The sequence below is a fragment of the Brassica oleracea genome, chromosome C6 (genome assembly GCF_000695525.1).
Source record: "Brassica oleracea var. oleracea cultivar TO1000 chromosome C6, BOL, whole genome shotgun sequence".
Classification (NCBI taxonomy): Eukaryota; Viridiplantae; Streptophyta; class Magnoliopsida; order Brassicales; family Brassicaceae; genus Brassica; species Brassica oleracea.
This window is the reverse complement of record NC_027753.1, coordinates 25,582,528-25,607,173: the sequence shown is the minus strand read 5'-3', so window position 1 is coordinate 25,607,173 and position 24,646 is coordinate 25,582,528. Positions and strand designations below refer to the sequence as shown.

The 24,646-nt window shown below is 36.1% G+C and overlaps 1 protein-coding gene and 1 pseudogene across 1 annotated transcript; one reads left to right on the top strand and one right to left on the bottom strand.

Annotated features, from left to right (window-relative positions):
• LOC106297836 overlaps positions 1-8,905 on the bottom strand; it is a 16,012-nt pseudogene extending 7,107 nt beyond the window's left edge.
• Positions 8,906-10,882: 1,977 nt separating this feature from the next.
• On the top strand, positions 10,883-11,786 carry LOC106299052. Its single transcript, XM_013735185.1, has 2 exons — positions 10,883-11,356; positions 11,512-11,786. The coding sequence occupies exons 1-2, from the start codon at positions 11,037-11,039 to the stop codon at positions 11,657-11,659; spliced, it is 468 nt and encodes a 155-aa protein (XP_013590639.1). The 5' UTR covers positions 10,883-11,036; the 3' UTR covers positions 11,660-11,786.
• The last annotated feature ends 12,860 nt before the right edge of the window (positions 11,787-24,646 follow it).

The window sequence follows — 24,646 nt, the reverse complement described above, 5'->3', positions numbered from 1 at the left end:
CACATAAAATTAAAGCTAAGCGACTCATCTTCATTGCGATTGAAAAACCGAAATATGGCGATTTGAAAATTTTGAGAGGAGATGAAATGTTTTGGATGAGTGAATGAAGTGAAGAATGAGTTGTATTTATAGATGAAAATCATTGTTCATGACTGTTGGAAAAAGGGTAAAAATTTGAAAAATTTTCTTTGTGACCGTTGGGGTTAAATCGAGTGCACCGAAAATCAGTATGAAAATATCGTATTAAACGATCAATCAAATCTATTAAATTTCATAAAATTTTGATAAAAATAAAAATTATGGTGAATAAATATTTTTGTTATGATAATAAATTAGGCGACGGCTTAGCCGGTCAATGCAGAATAATAAATAAATTATATGGCGGCTCGGTCGACCAATTAGCAATAAAAAAAATATAAGGCGGCTCAGCCGACCATTTAACAACAAACAGAAAATAAAGGCGGCTCGGCCGTCCAGTTAACAATAAATAGAATATAAGACGGCTCGGCCGACCAATAAATTAATTAAAATATTAATAAATAATATAGGCGGTATTCCGGCCATTATAACATAATATAAATAATAGTACAGACGGTATACCGACCATTATAGCAAGGTATATATTATACAATAAAGTTTACCGAATTGCAGAACGATCATGCTGATAACGTGTTATGAAATAACTTATAATTTATAGTATCGAGAAATTTAAATAAGAGTAGAATTTAATACCCGTAGGAAGCAAATAACACTAATATAAGGGAGAGAGTTTATTATAAGTAAGGAGAAGAAGATGTAATCGTGTCTTACAAATGATCGAAAAACTTCGTATTTATAGAAGAAAAATCACTGTGCAAATAGTGACAGTGGGACCCACATCTTTTATTATTTCAACATATGTGTGCGTCTCTTTGTTTGAAATTAAGTTTCGTAACATAATAATAATAATAATAATAATAATAATAATAATAATAATAATAATAATAATAATAATAATAATAATAATAATAATAATAATAATAATAATAATAATAATAATAATAATAATAATAATAATAATAATAATAATAATAATAATAATAATAATAATAATAATAATAATAATAATAATAATAATAATAATAATAATAATAATAATAATAATAATAATAATAATAATAATAATAATAATTAAGTTTCGTAACATAATAATAATAATAATAATAATAATAATAATAAAATGTGTGGACCATATGTTGAAGCCCACTAGTGAAAGAGAAAATGGCCCACTTTTAATTTCTGAAATTGATATTTGGAATTGGGACCAATTGTGTTTGGTTCAACTTCCATGTCAGCTTCAGCTTCCCCCTTCACTTTCATTTACTAGTACCCCTTAACGAAAGTATGAAATTTACATAAATTCAAATCAACTAGTCATACTCATATGTACTACATATGCTTGGCATCACATCTACGAATAAAAATCGTGATTTTCCATTTCTAGTCATTCAAAGGTACCATCAAATGTATGCTGACGTTTTTATGTGGTGTATTCAAATTTGAGATATATCCAGAGCCGGTCTTGGAGGGAAGCCAATGAAGCTTGTGCTTCCATCCACCAAATATTATCATCCTAAACGGCCACATTTGAATAGAAAGTTCTTAGTAGCCCAGCGGTTGGGTGGTTGTTGGAACCTGTTACAGGTTGCGGGTTCGAAGGACTTCAGCTTCTAGCCATATAATAACTAGGACCGGCTCTGGATATATCTGACATGTTGAAGCAATTTTTCAATATTGTCTATAATCTCACACAAATAATATTTATAATTGTAATTTTTTAAACTATAAAAATTTATAATAGTTAGTCGGGTCAAGAGATTGTTTTCGAATTTTCTCAATCTCAATATTAGACGGTCATTATAAAGGTCTTATCTAGCAAACATTCATGAGTTTTCGTAGATTATGAATAATGGTTTATTTTAACCCAAAATCTCACACTATAGAATAATAAAAAGTATTTCATTTTTATAAGTTTTAACTTTTGTTTCAAGCAAAAAAAAAGGTTTAACTTTTGTGGTTTATAGTTAACTTTTTGGCGAGCAGATCCTCCTAAGAACTGTTAAACATATGATTTTCAAAATTCTTGTTAGGTGATTGAGGATTTTAATCATTAGACCAACTCATTGTTGGTTATTATTTTGTAATTAAAAATTAGATACAGTTCTTGTAAGTTTTTTATAAAAGATATAGTATTGTTTATGGAAATGTTGATTTTCAGGCCATGATATTTCGGTTTTTCTCGAGTTTGAGAGTAGAATGGATACTATGATCTTTTCAAATTGTATCTGCGCTCCGCTTGAGGTTTGTTTTCAATAGAACTTCTACATTTTTCTGTGAAAAAAAGAAAGAAAAGAACTTCTACATTTTTTATTAATGTTACTTACACTACTATTTCGTCGTGCTAGTAAATTACACATAAGTTTTCAAATAAACCCAAACTTCACACCGCTGCCCTGTAACAATATACAAACTGATAGTGTCAAACGTGGTAAACCAATTGGTTTAGACACATGTGTTGATGTCGCTTCGGGAATCCTAGCTATTTCGAAATTTGATGGAAGAAATGTTTTACGCCGTGATATTAATAGCAAAGTTTGACTACGGACTAGGGGTGGGCACGTTACCCGATATCCGAAGCCGCATCCGAAGCTGATCCGAAAAATCCGAAGCCGATCCGAAAAACCCGAACCGAAGTAGCAAAATATCCGAATGGGTATTGAATTAGGAGAGATTGGATATCCGAACCCGAACGGGTAATATCCGAATCCGAATGGATATCCGAAGATAACCGAACATATGTCTAATTAACTATATATTTCTAGTTTACATCTCTCATTTTATATAAAATATTTATATTGATACTACACATACTTTAAGCTCATATTATATACATAGAATTACAGAGAAAATGATTTGCTATTCCCTTAAAATGCTTGTCAAACTTTTTATTTCAATAATTAACAAAAAGTTGATCTAAAATTTAAAAACAATAACCAAATTAATGTCTTTTTTAGTTTCAAAATGTTATGTCCAAATCTATTAACCATTTAATCTATTAAAAATAAAAAATTAATTAAGTGAAAGTTATATTTTTAAATACAAGATATTTGAGAAATGAAAAATTTAAATTTTTTTTTTCAAAATCTAAATATCCGAACCCGATTCGAAATAACCGAACTCGAACTAAAAAATATCCAAACCCGACCCGAAGTACAGAAATACTCGAACGGGTTCTATACCTTTATACCCGAAAATCCGAAATACACAACCCGAACCCGAACGCCCACCCCTACTACGGACTAAGAAAGAGATTATGATCTATGACTCAAACTTCTCCTAATTAACCAAAAAAATACAAACTGATACTAATATTTCGTAAACTAATTAATTTAAAATGTAGCATTTCTTCGAGGCCGAAAACGTGGAGACCGATCACTTTAGGTACAACGTGTCACTCTGTTACATTTATCTATAGTAGGGGTGGATGTTCGGATACCCGTTCAGGTTCGGATCAGATATTTTAAATTTTCGGGTATTTCTATATTTTGGATCGGGTTCAGGTATTTTAAATTCGGGTTCAGTTATTTCGGATCTGATATTTAAAATTTGAAGGAAAAATAAATAAATTCTTCGTTGTTTATGTTTTTTGTATTTAAAATAAACTCCCTCCGATCGGTAATATTTGACGTTCTAGTGCTTTTTTGGTATCAATGTATATGAGGTTTACAAAATTCAATGCAAATAATGACAGGAAATGCCTTCTTCTACCCTTTTATAATTACTAGATCTTTTTTCCGTGCTACGCGCGGATTATCTGTTATAATTTTTCATTATTATTTTCATATTTAAAAATTCTTTGCATCATTTCTAAAAAATCGTAAAATGTCTAAAGTAGTAAACAATTAATGATAATTGGGATTTTTCGATATAACTCTTTGAATTAATGTACTTAACTTTTGAACAAAAAAAGAACTTAACTTTGTGCATCTATTATATGTACACATCATATGATTTTAGCTAATTATTCATTTGAAGAATAGTTAGATAAATCTCATTTCAGATAAATATATGTGTTGTTGTAGTTTAAAATGTTATAAGAGATGGAGTCAAGTATTTTGTTTAGTATAGTTGTAGTAGTTTATAATAGAACATAAAAATTTTCATGTATTGTCGATGAAGGGAAAACCATATGATGTGTGGTTGTAGTGCATAAAGTAGAAGCATAGAGTGAAATGTGAGGTTGTGAATATAAGCTCATATTATTGATTAAACCTTTAAAGTTGTTTTATTAATAATTAACATTGAATAATTTATGGCTTTTACTTTTTCTAATCAATAATTAATATAATGGAAACATGAATCTTTGCAAACATGAATCTTCTATACGTTGTGCAGTTTGGTAAACTGAATAAGAAAGTTAATATTAAATATGAGAAATCAACATTATAACGAGCCAGTTTCAAGGCTCTTCAGCACGCCACGTCAGCTTTTTGTAGGCCCCACCTTTAAAAAAAAGTAAAAAATGTCAAGCCCATGGTTCGAACCCGGGATATTGACATATAAACACCAACATTTATACCACTAGACTAAATGATACGTTGTACATTGATGACCGAAACTAATATGTATTTATGAAGGTCAGTTTAATAATGTCACACAAATAAATAAAATGAATTACAAATTACGTTTTCTATTATTTGCTGATTGATTTGTGGGCTTATTTTTTAAACTCGCTAGCCCATCTATTACATCAGCTTATACATTTGATTAAAGCTTAAGCCTATCTTAATAAACCATAAAACTGGCCCTAAAAAGCCTACAAGTCGTCAGCTCTTCGTCTTCGACTGAGACCTATGGTTTTCCCAATCCTGCGCCTCTCCTCCAATACACAGACGCTACTGTCTAAACTTCTCCAATCAAATCCATGGAACTCTTAGTCTCCCTCTATCTCTTCATCTCCCCCTCTTTACGCACACCATCAAAAACACTAGCGTCTCATAACTGATACGAACGGCTTCGCTATATATAGGTCACGCTAGATCCAGGAGTCCAACCTCTCATATCTACTAGCACTGTTTTTTTCAATTGTTGAGCATGTCTGTCTCTGATGCTATTGCCGTCCTCCCCACCACCTTCAACGCTCTCCGCCTTTGTCGGTCTTCTCAAGTTTGTTGTTGGCCGTCTCCTCAGCTACTGGGATCCCCGTAACATCAATAAAAATGGTGAATTTATGGGAATCACCCTCCTTTTGCTAGAAGAAAAGGTATTGTCATCTTCACTCTAACATGAATGATTTCTTCCTTCCATATTTCATAAAAACTAAAACTATTGGTCTACGTATTTAACTCTTCTTACCGACAATATTTACGGACGACAGCGATCGTAGATGATAGGTTTGAAGTTGGAAGATAGATAGAGGTTTGATCATCTCCAAGCTCTTGCAAACACAAACTTAGAACCTCCGGTATAGTTTTATATATCACAGTCAAATTTCTCCAACGCCGTACATTTATATTAGCTACTGTTTTTTTTTTTTGACATCTATTAGCTACTGATTCTTAATTCCATTTGTTAACTTTCAGATGTTGTTGGCCGGCCAAAAACGTTTTCTGCTAGGCACTGACCTCAAAAATGCCTCAACAACGACTCGGCTTATGGTATGTTTTATTCTCATTGATCCAAGCCCGCTTTCACATAGTTCTTATGTTTTTATCCATTTGCTACTGCTTTAAGAAAACTTATATAATCTCATACACCAATACGGTGGTCGTGTACTTGCTCTGTGTGACTGACGATGATGCGGCCCCTTTAGGGGTCTTATGAACTCAGATGACATAACCCTGTTTGTGATGGTGGTCACCACGTTCAGTCCAAAAATTATTTAGGGATAGTCATCTATTTTTTCTCAAGAAACATGTTGATGCTAAACAATTTCTGCTGAATATAGTACTTTCATGCATATATCTAACATAATAACATCATCTAATATAACACACACGTACAACTGTGTTTCAGACTGCCAGCAACAACAAAATTCCAGACGTGGATTCCCAATCTATACTACCAGCAGCAACTGTTAGCTACACGGTTCATGTGCCCAGGAGAGCCGAAGAAGTTGATGAAGCAATGCCAAGCTTTGAAAACGAAGAAAAGAGGCACGTGAGTGATTGTTTCAAGTCCATCAAACCGTCATCCCCACTTAGCTTATGTGTCAATGAAATAACCATTTTCGTATGTTTTTTCCTACTTTCAACTTTGGTTGTCTTTAATTATCTGCAAACTATCTCCCACCAGGAGAAGGGTTACTTGGTTTTTAAATAAAGGGGAACGTTGATGGGTCTTTGTATTTCGTGAAAATAAGCATGGCTTTTGCTTCATGCATGAGAACATGTTCAGATAGTTACATGGCATCGACGTTAAACAATGCAACAAAGAAACCAACTAAATTCCAATAGCCACCAAAACAAAACAAAAACCCCAAAAAAGTGACACAAGCACACCATCATATGTTCCTCGGTGGGAATTGGGATGCAGACAACTAAATACAAAAAATATATATATGTATCAACTGGTCTTCGTTCACAAAGCGTCCTACACGTAATCAACAACAAACAGCTGCCTCCCTACTAATTCCACCACCTCCGACCCTCTGCTTTGCCAAATAACTGCACGCACCAACACAAGGTACTGCAGATTTGAGTTGGGAACCAAGTGAAAAAAAACTTACCTAATCCAATGGCATTACAGCCTTTCATTATCTTCAGCTTCTTGCAGACATCAATAAACATCCTGTACATTAGAATAATCAAATCCCAGTTAATATCTTTCTAATGCATGCTACATTTTTATTCCAAGAGCATAAAAGCTTCTAAGAAGTTTTCAAAAATAAGAAATAAAACTTACTCCAATGGAACATCTCCAGCACGCATCCATTCTCCATCCTTGTCTTCATAAGTGAGTACATAGTCTTTTCCATTCAGAATATCCTTGAGTTTGGTCTCACAGAGCTTATCCTTCCATGTAGCTCTGTTAGATCCACATTGACCTAAACATCAAAGAATCCATTGCACTCATCGATCTACCATGAGAACTCTAACTACGCATCATTATCGCAATCACCGAAACATATCACGAAGAGTAAATGTGGTGAACATTTTCTCCAAGACTGAAGAAAGCTCCATGTAGTTAGTGTAGCTCCTCAGGTCAACTTTCCTTAGATAAGGAGCACCATCCATGCTGACTTTAACAAAGAGGGCCGCAGAACCTGGCTACCCATCAAATTTATCATTGTTCTTACAAGTGGTTGCCATTGTGTTCTTCCTGAAAGATCTCACTTGAGGCCAACAACCAATCTGTGCCCTAAAGAAAAACATAAAAATCTAAAATTTACCCTTCAACTGATGAAATAAATAAAAAAATAAAAGATCCTATATTATTTTGCTATACTGCTTCAGGAAACATCCAGATTTTCTCAGTATAAACTGGAGATCTTGATACAGGAAGGCCAAGTGTCAGCTCCGTAGCCTTGAGGCTAATAGCAGCTTTGTCATCTTCAGCAAGGCCAGAGGGCCCCAAATAGTTATGCTCCTTGAATACTCTTCCTGCTGTGGGTGAAGAACTTGCCACAGAGACATTCTCTGTAGCTCTTCCTCCAGTGACGTTTCTATACTTTTAGGGGTTCTACGCTTCCTCCAGTGTCCTCTCTAGTGTTCTTTTTTCATGTGAAAATAGTGTCCTGTCTGATAGAAAAGTATCAAAAATTACTGTTTACATGACGTTTATGCATTGTTGACGTTAAACTTTACTGATTTATAAAGTTAGGGACATTGGTAAATAAGTAAAGACACGTCAACACTCCCTTTATTAATTATTACACCAGTATAAATAGTTTACAGCAAATCAAAGAGACAACCAAAGTTCAAATATAGAAAACTTATGGAAATAGACAACTGAAATGAAACGAAAACTTAGTGGGGTTGACGGTTAGATGGCGTAGCGAGAATCACTAACGCTCAAACGCATTTTAAACATAGTTGGAACCATGAATGTTACCTGCACATCAGAATTGGAAATGAATTTGTTTAGATCTTCTATTGAGACACATGCCTTCTTTTTTATCCCATCGATACAGGGGAAAGCTTCTCCGAATGGACCTCCTAAGCTGGAAGCAAATGGTACCATCAAATAAGTTAGTGTACGATAACATGCATGTCACCAAATATATGTGAAATACCCATCATATCTATAAGGTTAGATGCTCTCTGATTGACAAAAGAAAATACAAAATGTTTGATTAGAAGATAAATAGGTAGTACCGTAGTAGTAAATGGCTGATCAATCAAAGAATCATCGTCGAGAAAACCCCATCTCAAGATCGTCTTGATGAACTGATGATCAAGTCATGCCCCAAGTAAGATCAATCGACTATCTTTGCTTTTCTTAATTCTTTATATTGGGTTGTGTGAAATCGATTTCATGAGATCAAATTAGGAGATTTCTTAACTCATAGGAACAAACTAAAATTATTATTATTATTTTGGTTAGGGAACGAAGGTGGGGATGTTGACCAGGGAAATACCATTTCAAATATGAAGCAGAAGAGATATGTTACATTGTAAAGCCCAATCCGAAACATCATAACGTTTCATCACTTCAACAGCCTCACCATTGGTCCTCACCTAAACCCATGAAAGGAATCTAAAGCTCATGATTTTATTGCAAGTCTAGATAAATTCAACGCTTTTGAACTTACAGAATCAGCACTGATGCCGAGAGAAGACGGAACAAAGAGAAGCTTCTCTCCTTTTCTAAGGTTCTCAGACGCGACGAGTCTTCTCTCTCCGATATTGACTCTTTCGATAGCCATTTTCTGCGGCGTGAAGCCTGAATCGGAGAACCATCTTTGAAGAGAAGTAGCGTCCTCGACTGAATCTATCTCGCAGACCCATAATTATGTGTCAGGGACATCCTCCACGGATCATTTTGTGGTTGCCGGCTGAAACAGAGCAGTGGATTCCGAGACGGCATCGGGAAGAAGTGGGACAGAGAGGGTTTAGAGGTTGGGTGCAGAGCTTGCGGAGTGGAGAAGAAGATGAAAGGATAAATAATTAGGTTTGCAGATTAAGATAAACGGAGACGGCGTGGTTGAATGTTGACGTGACGTGGACAAACAATGTCCAATTGCGCTGGTGATGTGGAGAGATGAAGCTCTATCATTCGCTAGAATTAATAGTCCTACGTGGACACGCTAAATGGTGAGTATATTTAGCTTTTAGTATTGTAAGATAGTGATTTTAGAATCTTTTTGACTTGTAAATGATCTCAAGTAATTGAGAAGGTTAAATTAGAGATTGCATTAGTTTCCTTAATTTATGTGCAATGTTGTATAACTACAAATAAAAAAGAACGGAGGGAGTATATTTTCAACTTAACTTTTTTTCTAATTTTTAATAGATTAAACTATTAATATGTTTGAAGACAAAACTTTAAATATAGAAAGACACTAGTTTAGTTGTTATTTTAAAATTTTGGATGCAAATTTTGTTAATGTAAGAAACAAGAGATTGATATATATTTTAAGTGAGTAGCAAATGATTTTGTCCATAATTATATTTATATTATCTGATTTTCAGTCATTTCCAACATCAATATAAATATTTTGAATGTAATTAGAGAAGGAAACTAGAAATATATAGTCAAATATTCGTATGTTTGGTTATCTTTGGACATTACCCATTCGGGTTCGGATATCCAATATGTCATAATTCAATACATGTTCGGGTATTTTACTACTTCGGTTCGGATTTTGGTTTGGGTTTTTCGGACCGGGTTCGGATACGGTTCGGATATCGGATAAAATGTCCACCCTTAATCTCTAGTTTTTTCCTGTGTAAAGAGGTCACCACTACTCACAACGCACCAATCAGAAAAGGCTTTTGTTGTGATTTTCGATCAAAGATAAATTTTAGGAAACTAAAACTTTCAAGGAGTATCTTCCCCATGCATCTATAATATTTATTTTTGGGCACTAAATCATCATTGTAAATTTAAGGTAAATGTTGAAATATGGTGAGAAAGATGAGGCATGTAACGTGCATAAACGAGAAAAGGCTCAATAAAATTGCAAAGAGCAAATTGAATCAAAACATAGTTTTCAAGGTGGTCCCTTCTTTATATTAGCCCAAACGTTAGGAACCATATTACAAACATTTCCCTTTCAAAATTTATTATTATAAGCATTTTTACTGTATTTTTATCAATACTTTAGAAGTTGATATGAGTTCTTTTGTAATTATTATTGTAAAATGACCCGGGGGAATGGACAATTTAATTAGTTATTGGGTGCAACCATTGAAGTGGAAAGTTAACTATTGATAATTAAGTGGGCCCATCATTTAATCCAATTATTGGAAGTTCTTAAAGTGAGGTTTTTAACGGAATATAAGAACCTGTCTCTTAACTTTTAACTAAAAAAGTTAAGAATCAGCTCTTAAAACTCTTATTTAAGAACCGGTTCTTAGTTTTTTTAGTTAAAAGTTAAGAGACGGGTTTTTATATTCCGATAAAAACACCACCCTAAGAACCTCCAATAATCATGCTCTTATGAAATTTTAACTGTACTATGATTGAAGAAGCATATTAAATCAACGGTTCAGATTCAGTACTTGGTTTATGATTTCTTCTTTATCTTAGAGCATGTTTATTACAGGTCTCTTTCTTAGCGTAATATAAGATACAGTCTCTTATATTTCTTATTTAAGAGACGTTTCTTAACTTTTTTAGTTAAAAACTAAAAGACTGTATCTTATATTATGTTAAGAATTCCAAGCTGAGATATCTGCAATAAACATGGTCTAAGCTTTCCTTCTCCTTTGCTAAAAAAAAAAGCTTCCCTTCTCCTTACTCACTCCCTCCTCTGCCTCTCTTTAGACTTGCTTTGCTCTATTTAGAGCCCTAAAAAACAAAGGAACAGAACACAGAGCACATACACTGACAGGATGTTGTTAGGAAAGAGACAACGACCACCGATCAACAGAACTACGAGCCTATCGGAGATAAAGTTCGATCTTAATCTTCCCGGAGAATCAGAGGTATCATCAACTCAGCAGAGTCCAATCCAAAACACCATGGTGGAACCATACGTTTCCAACGGTCAACTCGTAGCAGCAGCCGTCGATCAAAGGCTCTTAGCTATGGTCTCACCGAGAGGTAACCTAAGGAGACACTCGGGAGTTTTTTCCGACGCAGGACATTTCTTGAGATCTTGCTCCCTCTGCGAACGCTTACTTGTTCCTGGCCGCGACATCTATATGTATAGGTGCATAACTAAAACACACATAAAATCATCGACGAGAAACTGTTAATCTGATTCTAGGTTTCCCTTATCTAAATGATTTTGTGGTTATTTAATTTAATTTTTTTAATTGGAATACTGTATAATTAGTAATAATTTTCTGTCATTAAAAATGGCAGGGGAGATACAGCCTTTTGTAGCTTGGACTGCAGGCAACAGCAAATGGCACAAGACGAGTGGAAAGAGAAAGGTAAACCGGCTAAGGAATCGACGGTGGCGACCTCCGGCAAAGCAGGCAAAGGAGGGAGAGCTTCAACCGCCGTGTAATCTCCCATCTTCACGTACATTATATATTTTTATATATATTATGTGTGGCTTGCTATGCGTTTGTTATATTATGATTATAATGGGGTAAAACATTTTCGAACTTTGAGCATTAATTGACATATGTTAATCACTCTCGTGTGTCGTGTTGGAATTAGATAATTTTCGAGGGTTTTTCAGATTTTAAAAGTTTTGATATATTTGAAGTAAAAATCAAATGTATGTATATTTTTCAAGTACTTTGAGAAATGTGAGATTTTACGTTTGAATTATGGGAGTGATGAGGTTGCATTTTAGGAGTTTCTTTCTTTCTTTTTAATGAACGGGGATTTAGATATTTAGAGTCACCGATAAAACAAAAACAAGTTAAGGATGTTAGCAGTAGTAATTTTGAATATCGGAGATAACAAAGAAAAGTAGATATATATCAGCGTAATTGGTTAGCTGATAATATATATACCCCTTCAAAGTCAAAACAAGTGGTGTACTTTTCTCAAACATCAAACCTCGAATCAATATCGCTATTTTATTTGAGAACTAGTACGAGGCAATTCTCTTAAAAACAATAAAATGAGTTTTTTAAACAAAATTTGCACATAAGAAGGAAAATGATAAAAATGTTTCATTAAAAAGATAAAATAATCTTCTACCTTATTTTTATATCTAAATATAAATAATTACTAAATAAAAAAATAAAAATTATTATGTTCGAATAATACATTTTTCAATTCAAACTTTTATATTTTTACGAACTTTTTTCAAAAAAGAAAATTTTGAATTTTTATTTTGAAACTTGAATTTTTTTTTGAAACTATTTTTAAATTTTTTTTTATTTTTTAATATCAAAATTTTAAAATCCTTACTCTTTCCTCCTCTCAAATCTAAAACTTAAATTTAGATTAGTTAATTTTAGGAATATCAGCGTCTATTTATCTTTTTAATAAAATATTTTAGTCATTGACTCTTATGTAATATTTTTATGATAAAATTTTTTTATTGCTATCATAAGGAATTTTTATTCCAAGTTTTCATTTTAGGTCAACTAGAGTTGATGTAAAAGTCTCGACTGGCTGTGGCCGATCTGTGTACTTTTTTAACTCCACATTTATACAAATACACTGATATTACGGTGTTCTTGTGACTATATTTTGTTCTTTTATATGTAAATTTATATTGGAATAGACAAGGTTAACTGGATACGATATTGCTTGTCAGGAATCTAATGCCTAATCAGCATAGGTCCCAGTATCCACCAATAGGAAAAATAATAGATTATCTTACCACGAGAAAAATATTCATAGAAATGAGTAAAAACAGAAATGATACGTAATAAAAAAAAGATGTATATAAAGTTTATGTCACATATATTGACATATATATAGGTTGCTTTGTGAATAAATTTTGTGATATTAAAACATTTTTTACGTATTGAGTATATAGAATAGTACCACTTAGCCAAATTGGCATGTGTCCGCATCAAATTTGGCCAACTATCGAATTCCAACGTCTCTTTGGTTTCTAGCATCTAGGCTCCTTAATTATTGTTTTACGAAACAAAAGCTGTATATAATCATGTTTTTAATCAAAAGGGTACACTAAAAGCAAGTCCGAGTTGTAAAATAAAGATGGTTGGCATCTTTCTCGACCAAAGAAGATGGTAAGAAACCGAGAGTAACTGCCTGCTTCTATTTGTTTATTTAAGTGAAAACCATTATCAAACCAGCACGAAAATATGCATTATATATGTATATGTATTATATATAGTAGTATATTTATCCATTTTGAATTATTCACTTGGTTGAATATAGTCTTTATATAGAAGTTCCAGTCTTGTTTATAGTTTGAGCTTTCGGATGCAGTTTTCACAGAATGAACATGCATGTGTATAAAGAGAAGTACGAGCTAAAACCTGAAAATTGATTGGCTAGCAAGCCTCGCATACTATATATTAAGAGAGAATTGCCAAGTGTGACTCAAAACTTGGAGTCAAACCCAAAACAATACCCCAACTTGGGTCAAAGGCAAAAGTAACCTAAAAGGCTATTGAAATTACAACTATCCCCTTGTGACCAAACAAAAAAACGGAATTTTTTTTACGTTTCTACCCCTCGCAAGTCGTCTGTTTAGACGACTTGAAAATAAGTCGTCCAGACGACTTAACTGAAAGTCGTCTGGACAGTTAGTCTTAAACATAATTTAAAAATTTTGTAAAAAATATTTTGATAAGTGAAAAATGGGAATTATGTAATTAACATATGTCTTAGGAGGTATAAATTAAGATATAACAAATTTCAATTGTTTTCAGCATAGATGAGTGAAAGTAGTAGTGAGTCATGATATTCTTTAGTTTATGTTTCATCAACATATGTTGTAGTATTGTATGTGTTCTTAGGGTTAGATTTTGGAAAGCATTAAAACCGTTTTTGAAAATTTTTAAAATTACTTATGCGTGTTCATTTCTGTGTATAGTAAACACTATTTAAGTATAATTTGATTTTATAACGTGGTTAGTTAGTTAATCTAGTCATTTTAGTTTAGGGGTTCATTTTAGGGTCTAGGACGACTTAATATTTTGTCGTCTGAAAACAGACGACTAAATATTAAGTCGTCTGTTGTACATTATCAGCCAGAATAAGTCGTCTAAACCGGACCAAACCTTAAAGTTTACCAATGTAATTTTAAAGCTAACCGGATTATTTACCCAATATATAAGGTGATTTTTATTTTTTTGTTTCATTTTTCGCGAAATTCAGAAACCCTAACAGTTCTCCCTCTCAAAGGCGATTTCGAATTCCCACGATTTCCGAACAAACCATCGTTCTCAACATCGGCTATCTATCTCACTTCATTCTCACCGTTGTCGCCGCAGCTTCTTCTAACCCTAGCCGCGCCGATTCCTCTAAACCCTAGCGCCGCCGATTCCTCTAAACCCTAGCGCCGCCGATTCCTCTAAACCCTAGCGCCGCCGATTCCTCTAAACCCTAGCGCCGCCGATTCCTCTAAACCCTAGCGCCGCCGATTCCTCTAAACCCTAGCGCCGCCGATTCCTCTAAACCCTAGCGCCGCCGATTCCTCTAAACCCTAGCGCCGCCGATTCCTCTAAACCCTAGCGCCGCCGATTCCTCTAAACCCTAGCGCCGCCGATTCCTCTAAACCCTAGCGCCGCCGCTTCCACTATATCCGAACAAACCGTCGCCCTCGCCACCGTGGTCACCAACGTTCTAAACACTAGCGCCGCCGCTTCTTCTAAACCCTAGCGCCGCCGCTTCTTCTCTGTAAACCTTAGCGCCGTTTCTCTGTAAACCCTAACGCCGCTAAGTCATCAATCTCGAGGAAAAGATGAACATAAAACGTTGTCTCTATCAATTTACTCATTCTCACCGTTTCACGTTTATTTTTTCAGATCTATAACCGCAATGACGAGTACTCCAACTCCTTCTGCGACTGGAAGACTTGTAAGTAATTTAAGTCGTCTACTAAGTCGTCTGGACTTATATTGTTGTCTTTGATTATTTTGCAGACAAAAAGGATGGATATTCCAGAACTCCCCCGTAGGTTATACACATCAGGGGAAGAACCAGAAGCCCACAATAGCATTTCGTATCATACGGATAACAGCAAGTTGCATACTGCTCTTAGGAAAGCTCTTACTGATGACGAATTTGAAGAGCTCAAGGAGTCGAGTTTGGGAGTTTTCATCAAGTTCAAGGAGCAGGGATTTGGTTGGGCTTCAAGGCTGGTTCACTACATGCTCAGTTTCAAGCTGGACATTAAGAAGAAGTATGAGATGTGGTCTCTCGTTGGTCCAGAACCTTTGAGGTTTTCACTGTTAGAGTTTGAAAACCTCACTGGTCTAAACTGCGAGTACATCGAGGACCTTGAGACACCAAAATGTGACGTTACCCCAGAGATGGTTTCTTTCTGGGGGATGCTGGGAGTTCATCTGGAAGCTGGGCCAACTACTGATCAGATAATAGCAGCACTGAAGAGATGCGGGGATTGGTCCAGGGAAGATCGCAAGCGGCTCGCGTACCTCTCCATCTTCACTGGATTCATTGAAGGGAGAAAGTTTTCAACCGCTACACGATCTACTCTGGCAAGGCTAGTGATGGATTTAGAACGGTTTGAGAATTATCCATGGGGGAGAGTCGCGTTTAAGGTGCTGATGGACTCTTTGTGGAACAAAGAAATTGCTGGCTGTTACACCGTGGATGGGTTTATACAAGTTCTTCAGGTCTAGACGTACACAGCTATGCCGGAATTGGGTGCTAGTATTGGTGGTCCCAGAGCAGACAGTCCGTCTCCACCGATACTGGCTTACGAGGGCAGCAGAGGCCGCAGATCAATGAAAGCTGCTATCTTGAGTCAGGTATTTACTTCAATCCAAAAGACTGCGCAGACGACTTATTATAAGTCGTCTGGAAAGTCTTCCATCTGGACGACTTATTAGACGACTTATAATAAGGCGTCTGGAAAGTCTTCCCAGCTGGACGACTTATCGGACGACTTAATTAAGTCGTCTGGAAAGTCTTCCATCTGGACGACTTATTAGACGACTTATAATAAGGCGTCTGGAAAGTCTTCCCAGCTGGACGACTTATCGGACGACTTAATTAAGTCGTCTGGAAAGTCTTCCATCTGGACGACTTATTAGACGACTTATAATAAGGCGTCTGGAAAGTCTTCCCAGCTGGACGACTTATCGGACGACTTAATTAAGTCGTCTGGAAAGTCTTCCATCTGGACGACTTATTAGACGACTTATAATAAGGCGTCTGGAAAGTCTTCCCAGCTGGACGACTTATCGGACGACTTAATTAAGTCGTCTGGAAAGTCTTCCATCTGGACGACTTATTAGACGACTTATAATAAGGCGTCTGGAAAGTCTTCCCAGCTGGACGACTTATCGGACGACTTAATTAAGTCGTCTGGAAAGTCTTCCATCTGGACGACTTATTAGACGACTTATAATAAGGCGTCTGGAAAGTCTTCCCAGCTGGACGACTTATCGGACGACTTAATTAAGTCGTCTGGAAAGTCTTCCATCTGGACGACTTATTAGACGACTTATAATAAGGCGTCTGGAAAGTCTTCCCAGCTGGACGACTTATCGGACGACTTAATTAAGTCGTCTGGAAAGTCTTCCATCTGGACGACTTATTAGACGACTTATAATAAGGCGTCTGGAAAGTCTTCCCAGCTGGACGACTTATCGGACGACTTAATTAAGTCGTCTGGAAAGTCTTCCATCTGGACGACTTATTAGACGACTTATAATAAGGCGTCTGGAAAGTCTTCCCAGCTGGACGACTTATCGGACGACTTAATTAAGTCGTCTGGAAAGTCTTCCATCTGGACGACTTATTAGACGACTTATAATAAGGCGTCTGGAAAGTCTTCCCAGCTGGACGACTTATCGGACGACTTAATTAAGTCGTCTGGAAAGTCTTCCATCTGGACGACTTATTAGACGACTTATAATAAGGCGTCTGGAAAGTCTTCCCAGCTGGACGACTTATCGGACGACTTAATTAAGTCGTCTGGAAAGTCTTCCATCTGGACGACTTATTAGACGACTTATAATAAGGCGTCTGGAAAGTCTTCCCAGCTGGACGACTTATCGGACGACTTAATTAAGTCGTCTGGAAAGTCTTCCATCTGGACGACTTATTAGACGACTTATAATAAGGCGTCTGGAAAGTCTTCCCAGCTGGACGACTTATCGGACGACTTAATTAAGTCGTCTGGAAAGTCTTCCATCTGGACGACTTATTAGACGACTTATAATAAGGCGTCTGGAAAGTCTTCCCAGCTGGACGACTTATCGGACGACTTAATTAAGTCGTCTGGAAAGTCTTCCATCTGGACGACTTATTAGACGACTTATAATAAGGCGTCTGGAAAGTCTTCCCAGCTGGACGACTTATCGGACGACTTAATTAAGTCGTCTGGAAAGTCTTCCATCTGGACGACTTATTAGACGACTTATAATAAGGCGTCTGGAAAGTCTTCCCAGCTGGACGACTTATCGGACGACTTAATTAAGTCGTCTGGAAAGTCTTCCATCTGGACGACTTATTAGACGACTTATAATAAGGCGTCTGGAAAGTCTTCCCAGCTGGACGACTTATCGGACGACTTAATTAAGTCGTCTGGAAAGTCTTCCATCTGGACGACTTATTAGACGACTTATAATAAGGCGTCTGGAAAGTCTTCCCAGCTGGACGACTTATCGGACGACTTAATTAAGTCGTCTGGAAAGTCTTCCATCTGGACGACTTATTAGACGACTTATAATAAGGCGTCTGGAAAGTCTTCCCAGCTGGACGACTTATCGGACGACTTAATTAAGTCGTCTGGAAAGTCTTCCATCTGGACGACTTATTAGACGACTTATAATAAGGCGTCTGGAAAGTCTTCCCAGCTGGACGACTTATCGGACGACTTAATTAAGTCGTCTGGAAAGTCTTCCATCTGGACGACTTATTAGACGACTTATAATAAGGCGTCTGGAAAGTCTTCCCAGCTGGACGACTTATCGGACGACTTAATTAAGTCGTCTGGAAAGTCTTCCATCTGGACGACTTATTAGACGACTTATAATAAGGCGTCTGGAAAGTCTTCCCAGCTGGACGACTTATCGGACGACTTAATTAAGTCGTCTGGAAAGTCTTCCATCTGGACGACTTATTAGACGACTTATAATAAGGCGTCTGGAAAGTCTTCCCAGCTGGACGACTTATCGGACGACTTAATTAAGTCGTCTGGAAAGTCTTCCATCTGGACGACTTATTAGACGACTTATAATAAGGCGTCTGGAAAGTCTTCCCAGCTGGACGACTTATCGGACGACTTAATTAAGTCGTCTGGAAAGTCTTCCATCTGGACGACTTATTAGACGACTTATAATAAGGCGTCTGGAAAGTCTTCCCAGCTGGACGACTTATCGGACGACTTAATTAAGTCGTCTGGAAAGTCTTCCATCTGGACGACTTATTAGACGACTTATAATAAGGCGTCTGGAAAGTCTTCCCAGCTGGACGACTTATCGGACGACTTAATTAAGTCGTCTGGAAAGTCTTCCATCTGGACGACTTATTAGACGACTTATAATAAGGCGTCTGGAAAGTCTTCCCAGCTGGACGACTTATCGGACGACTTAATTAAGTCGTCTGGAAAGTCTTCCATCTGGACGACTTATTAGACGACTTATAATAAGGCGTCTGGAAAGTCTTCCCAGCTGGACGACTTATCGGACGACTTAATTAAGTCGTCTGGAAAGTCTTCCATCTGGACGACTTATTAGACGACTTATAATAAGGCGTCTGGAAAGTCTTCCCAGCTGGACGACTTATCGGACGACTTAATTAAGTCGTCTGGAAAGTCTTCCATCTGGACGACTTATTAGACGACTTATAATAAGGCGTCTGGAAAGTCTTCCCAGCTGGACGACTTATCGGACGACTTAATTAAGTCGTCTGGAAAGTCTTCCATCTGGACGACTTATTAGACGACTTATAATAAGGCGTCTGGAAAGTCTTCCCAGCTGGACGACTTATCGGACGACTTAATTAAGTCGTCTGGAAAGTCTTCCATCTGGACGACTTATTAGACGACTTATAATAAGGCGTCTGGAAAGTCTTCCCAGCTGGACGACTTATCGGACGACTTAATTAAGTCGTCTGGAAAGTCTTCCATCTGGACGACTTATTAGACGACTTATAATAAGGCGTCTGGAAAGTCTTCCCAGCTGGACGACTTATCGGACGACTTAATTAAGTCGTCTGGAAAGTCTTCCATCTGGACGACTTATTAGACGACTTATAATAAGGCGTCTGGAAAGTCTTCCCAGCTGGACGACTTATCGGACGACTTAATTAAGTCGTCTGGAAAGTCTTCCATCTGGACGACTTATTAGCTTCTTTACTGTCTCAACCTCATCTTTTTCAAGTATTTACAATATTGCCACTGCAATGAATAGTGGCAACAACCTTGTACGAACTGTTTGGAGCTTTTATTGCCCTTTAATGCACGTAAATCTCTTTACACTCTCTCTGTTTCAATTGTTATGAACTAAAAACAACATTTCTTTCACTTTCTCTCTATATTCATCCAAAAAACTCAAGCTTTTGATTCAAAATATGGGCTATGGTTGACAGAGCCATATTTCTTTCGTTTTTACTTACGGTTGCTTTCGTTTGAGGTTCTGGGTGGTTGGAGAAGACCTTGTGTGCAAACGAAGTCATCTCACCTAGTTTAAGGTACGAATTTGAATTTTTTTTCAAGATCTGTTCGCGTAGAAGACTTACTAGTAAGTCATCTGTATGTAGAAGACTTACTGATGAGTCTTCTGGTCAAACGGACGACTTAAATTAAGTCGTCCAGCTTTGTTTGTTAAAAAAAAACACTTCAGACGACTTATATATACGTCGTCTATGAGAAACGGGCTAGTTTTGCATTTGACCGAATCGTGTCAGATCTTTGACTATTTCTGGACGACTTATAATTCAGTCGTCTCTGGGAAAGTTAAAATTTCAATATTTTATGAAAACTTGACGACTTACGTGTAAGTCGTCCTAGGTTAGTTTTGTAATTGAAAAATAAAACTTCATAATTTAACTTTAACCAGACGACTTAATATAAAGTCGTCCAGCTAAACGACTTAATTTAAGGTCGTCCGGGATAAGCAAGGTTTGACCAGAAAATTGGGAAAAATTCTGGACGACTTTGCTTTCCCCGGACGACTTTAAATTAAGTCTTCTGGAGGGACGACTTTATATTAAGTCGTCTGGTTAAAGTTAAATTATGAAGTTTTATTTTTCAATTACAAAACTAACCTAGGACGAATTACACGTAATTCGTCAAGTTTTCATAAAATATTGAAATTTTAACTTTCCCAGAGACGACTGAATTATAAGTCGTCCAGAAATAGTCAAAGATCTGACACGATTCGGTCAAATGCAAAACTAGCCCGTTTCTCGTAGACGACGTATATATAAGTCGTCTGGAGTGTTTTTTTTTAACAAACAAAGCTGGACGACTTAATTTAAGTCGTCCGTTTGACCAGCAGACTCATCAGTAAGTCTTCTACATACAGATGACTTACTAGTAAGTCTTCTACGCGAACAGATCTTGAAAAAAAATTCAAATTCGTACCTTAAACTAGGTGAGATGACTTCGTTTGCACACAGGGTCTTCTCCAACCACCCAGAACCTCAAACGAAAGCAACCGTAAGTCAAAACGAAAGAAATATGGCTCTGTCAACCATAGCCCATATTTTGAATCAAAAGCTTGAGTTTTTTGGATGAATATAGAGAGAAAGTGAAAGAAATGTTGTTTTTAGTTCATAACAATTGAAACAGAGAGAGTGTAAAGAGATTTACGTGCATTAAAGGGCATTAAAAGCTCCAAACAGTTCGTACAAGGTTGTTGCCACTATTCATTGCAGTGGCAATATTGTAAATACTTGAAGAAGATGAGGTTGAGACAGTAAAAAAGCCATTTTCGAAAAAAAAAAAACAAAATGTTAATGGCATTTTCGTAGATAAAATGCAGTTGTGGGGTTAAAATCTCAAAAAAAAAGGAGTCAAAAGAAAAGGTTAGTTTTCTGTTTGACTCCAAGTTTTGAGTCACTTTTGCAAAAAGCCCATATATTAATAATAAAGAATGTGGCATATATGTGTTGATGTGTGGTATTTGTTTTATTATGAGGGGCCAAGAAATGAGAAATTGTCCCGTTAACTCTTTGGTTCTACTATATTGAAAATAGCTTAAGTGTGGGGATAAGAATAAGGAATACACGTGCAAATATACCGTCCATTAATGTTGTTGATCCTTCTTAATTACTTTGATTCTAATGTATTAGGGTTTAATGATATAATACAAGGTTAAGTACACTTGGGAAAGGCTAAATTTGTATTTTATGTATTCACATTAGTGCTAACTGTCTTTGAATCTTGATATAAGCTTCTTTCCGTCTGTATTAAGGCAACATTCTAAACCCACACCGACGAATAGTCGTTTGGCCTTTATTCCAAACTTAAGTTTTTTTATTTAATATTTTCATTATTTATTCCCATTTTATATGTTACGGATCGAGTTTGTTCCATCGATATTAAGCAAAGACTAGTGGGAACAGCTCATGTGAAGGTCCTAGTCATGTTAATTGTTGATTTCGTATGGACTTTAACAATTATCCAATGTATGTGTGTATTAACTATTAAGACTTGAGAGTATAGAATAAAACAAACATACTCAAATATTGGTATATCTCTATTATTTTGATTCTTGATCTGATTTTAAATATTGTACTCTCATGCCTTCCCCTCACCTCCAATTGCTTAGGTATAAAACCCTCTTTTTTATATAATAACTATATATGAACACTATTTAGTTTTATAACCACACAACACTGCTGACAAAAAAAACACACAAAGCACTATAGGATAGAATATGTATAGGAGTCGTGTAATCCTAGGCGTGTTTTTAGACAACAAAAGTGGTTTTGATATTATTTTAGAACATGATAATGATGAACCATCAAAATAATGATCAACTGGATCGGAGTTAAAAAAAACATTGGTGAATAGAAAGTTTTTGGTTTGGTATGATGAAATAATTGATGTTCGTCACTAAATTTAAATCACATTACATGAGTAGTCGTCAATGTCATCATCTTGTAACTGAATAAACTATGCTTGTATTACAATATTAGTATCTCAGTATATGTCCCCTTTTACCTTTTACCCTAATTATACTGCATCATTATTGTTTTGAAAATTTCCTTGCTGAAAAGGTTTAAACATATGTTTTTTCTTGATCGAAGGTTTTCTATTGGAGGAGATGTTTAACACTATGTTGACGATTATATAGTGTTTTCTAGAACATCCCAAAGTGTAGGAATATTTATCATTTTAAATTTAGTAGAAGGCTATATCATCTTGATTTTTTTGGATGCGTCCGTCATCGTTTGTGTATGTTTTCTACAATGCATCTGCAAAGAAAGATGGAACTTTAGGATAGGCCGCATTGAATAAATATAAGGCCTTGTTAGAGGGCTGAAAACTGTTGATGATATATTTGATACCCTCTGGCCTATATTACATTAAATAGACCGATCAGTGAATTTAATGGGCCAAAATGAGATCTAAGGAAACATAATGGGCTTTATATTAGTTTCTTTTTGTTTTGTTTATTAGTTGTTTATTTACTTTGTTTCGGCCTTTCCCTTAAACAACATTGAACTTTGATGATTTCTTCCCATATGAGCACCAACGCCACTATCCAGTTTTAGATTCCATTTTCTGATCTGACACAGTGACACCAATAGGTAGAAGCAAAAATGATACATTTTTTTTATAACCGTGGTATGATTCCAATGGCTTTCTAAGCCCAAAGACTAATCACCACAAAAAACCATAGAAATCCGAATTTTCTTGGCACTTAAAGCATATAAGATGGCTAAGACTAGGCCTGGGCAAAATAACCGGAACCGAAGAACCGAACCGAAATACCCGAAACCGGAACCGGACCAATACCCTCAAATACCCGAATGGTTCCTATATTTTTATATCCGAAATAACCGAACCGAACCGAGAACCGAACGGGTACCCGAATATATAAAAATATTAATTATATATACATATAACATCACTAAATATATATTTTTAATTTAAAATTCTATTAAAAGTATTTGAAAATAGTTGAGGATAACTAAATTATTATAAAGTATCCAAACTACCCGAAAGTATCCGAAACTATCCGGATAGTTTTATCCAAAATATCCAAAGTAATCCGAAATATCCAATTTTTTTATCTAAATCATTCTAATTATTTGACATTTTACCTTAAATAACCAATATTTTATCCAAATTATCCGAACTACCCGAACTATCCGAACCCGAACCGGATCCAAATGAGAACCAAACTTTTTCCGGATATTTTCCGGTTCCTACATTTACTATCCGAACCGAACCGAACCCGGAACTATCCAAACCGAACCGAACCGAAAATAGGTCAAGTACTAAATGGATCCTCTAGCCACTATCCGAACTACCCGAAACCCGAAATACCCGAACCGAACCGAACCGATACCCGAAATGCCCAGGCCTAGCTAAGACCACTTGGTTAGCAAAGAAGAAATAAAAAAGCGTGACTTTACTAAACAAGCAAAAAAAAACTTGGGATCTCAGCAGGCGTTCCTCGGAAGGTTGCAACAAGCCATTCATGTAATAATATATACATCATCTCGGGAGTTATATAAATGCGACTTGCTTCTTTTCATTTCTTCGAGGTTTTGTTGAGTAAAAGAATGGTACATAGTAAATAGTAAAATATAAGTGTAATATCTCGGCCACTTATGGCTAATGGACCTCCCACGCGGTGCGTTGATTTTTTGGAGGCTTGAAAGTTATGTTTACTGACTCTGCAATCACCGTATGACATTTTCCTTTGCGTTGGCCCCATTTACACGATATCACGAATTACTTTGCAATAGATCACCTATCATTTCAATACTCTAGTTTAATCACACTTAACTTTGGAGTTCTAAACGAATGTGTAACCGAAAATGTTAGTGTACTTTGGTGACATATGTAGCCAAATCAATTCTTTCAACCCTTTCCACATATACCAAAAATTGTGATGTTACAACTCATCCACATCCACAGAGCGCAACGTCCCCATTGCGCACTATGCATGTCTCAAGATGCATCTCGGGGCAGAACATGCTCTGATACCACTTGTAACGCCCCAGCCGCCAACGGCTAATGGACTTCCAACGCTCGCTCTTTCGGCTTTAATTTTTAGGAGTTTGAAAGTTATGTTTACTGGCCCCGTAATTATTACATGACTTTTCTCATTGCTTTGGTCTCACTTGCACGATATCACGAACTACTTCCCAATAGGTCATTTGTTCTTTCACTACTCTAACTTAGGCACGTTTGATTATGAAATTCTAAACGGATGTATTATCGAAAAGAAAGTGCACT

Excerpts from the sequence above, each read along its gene's own strand:
- LOC106299052 (XM_013735185.1), top strand. The coding sequence starts at position 11,037 with ATGTTGTTAGGAAAGAGACAACGACCACCGATCAACAGAACTACGAGC. Across the intron at positions 11,357-11,511 it reads CGCGACATCTATATGTATAG|GGGAGATACAGCCTTTTGTA; the intron begins GTGCATAACTAA and ends TAAAAATGGCAG.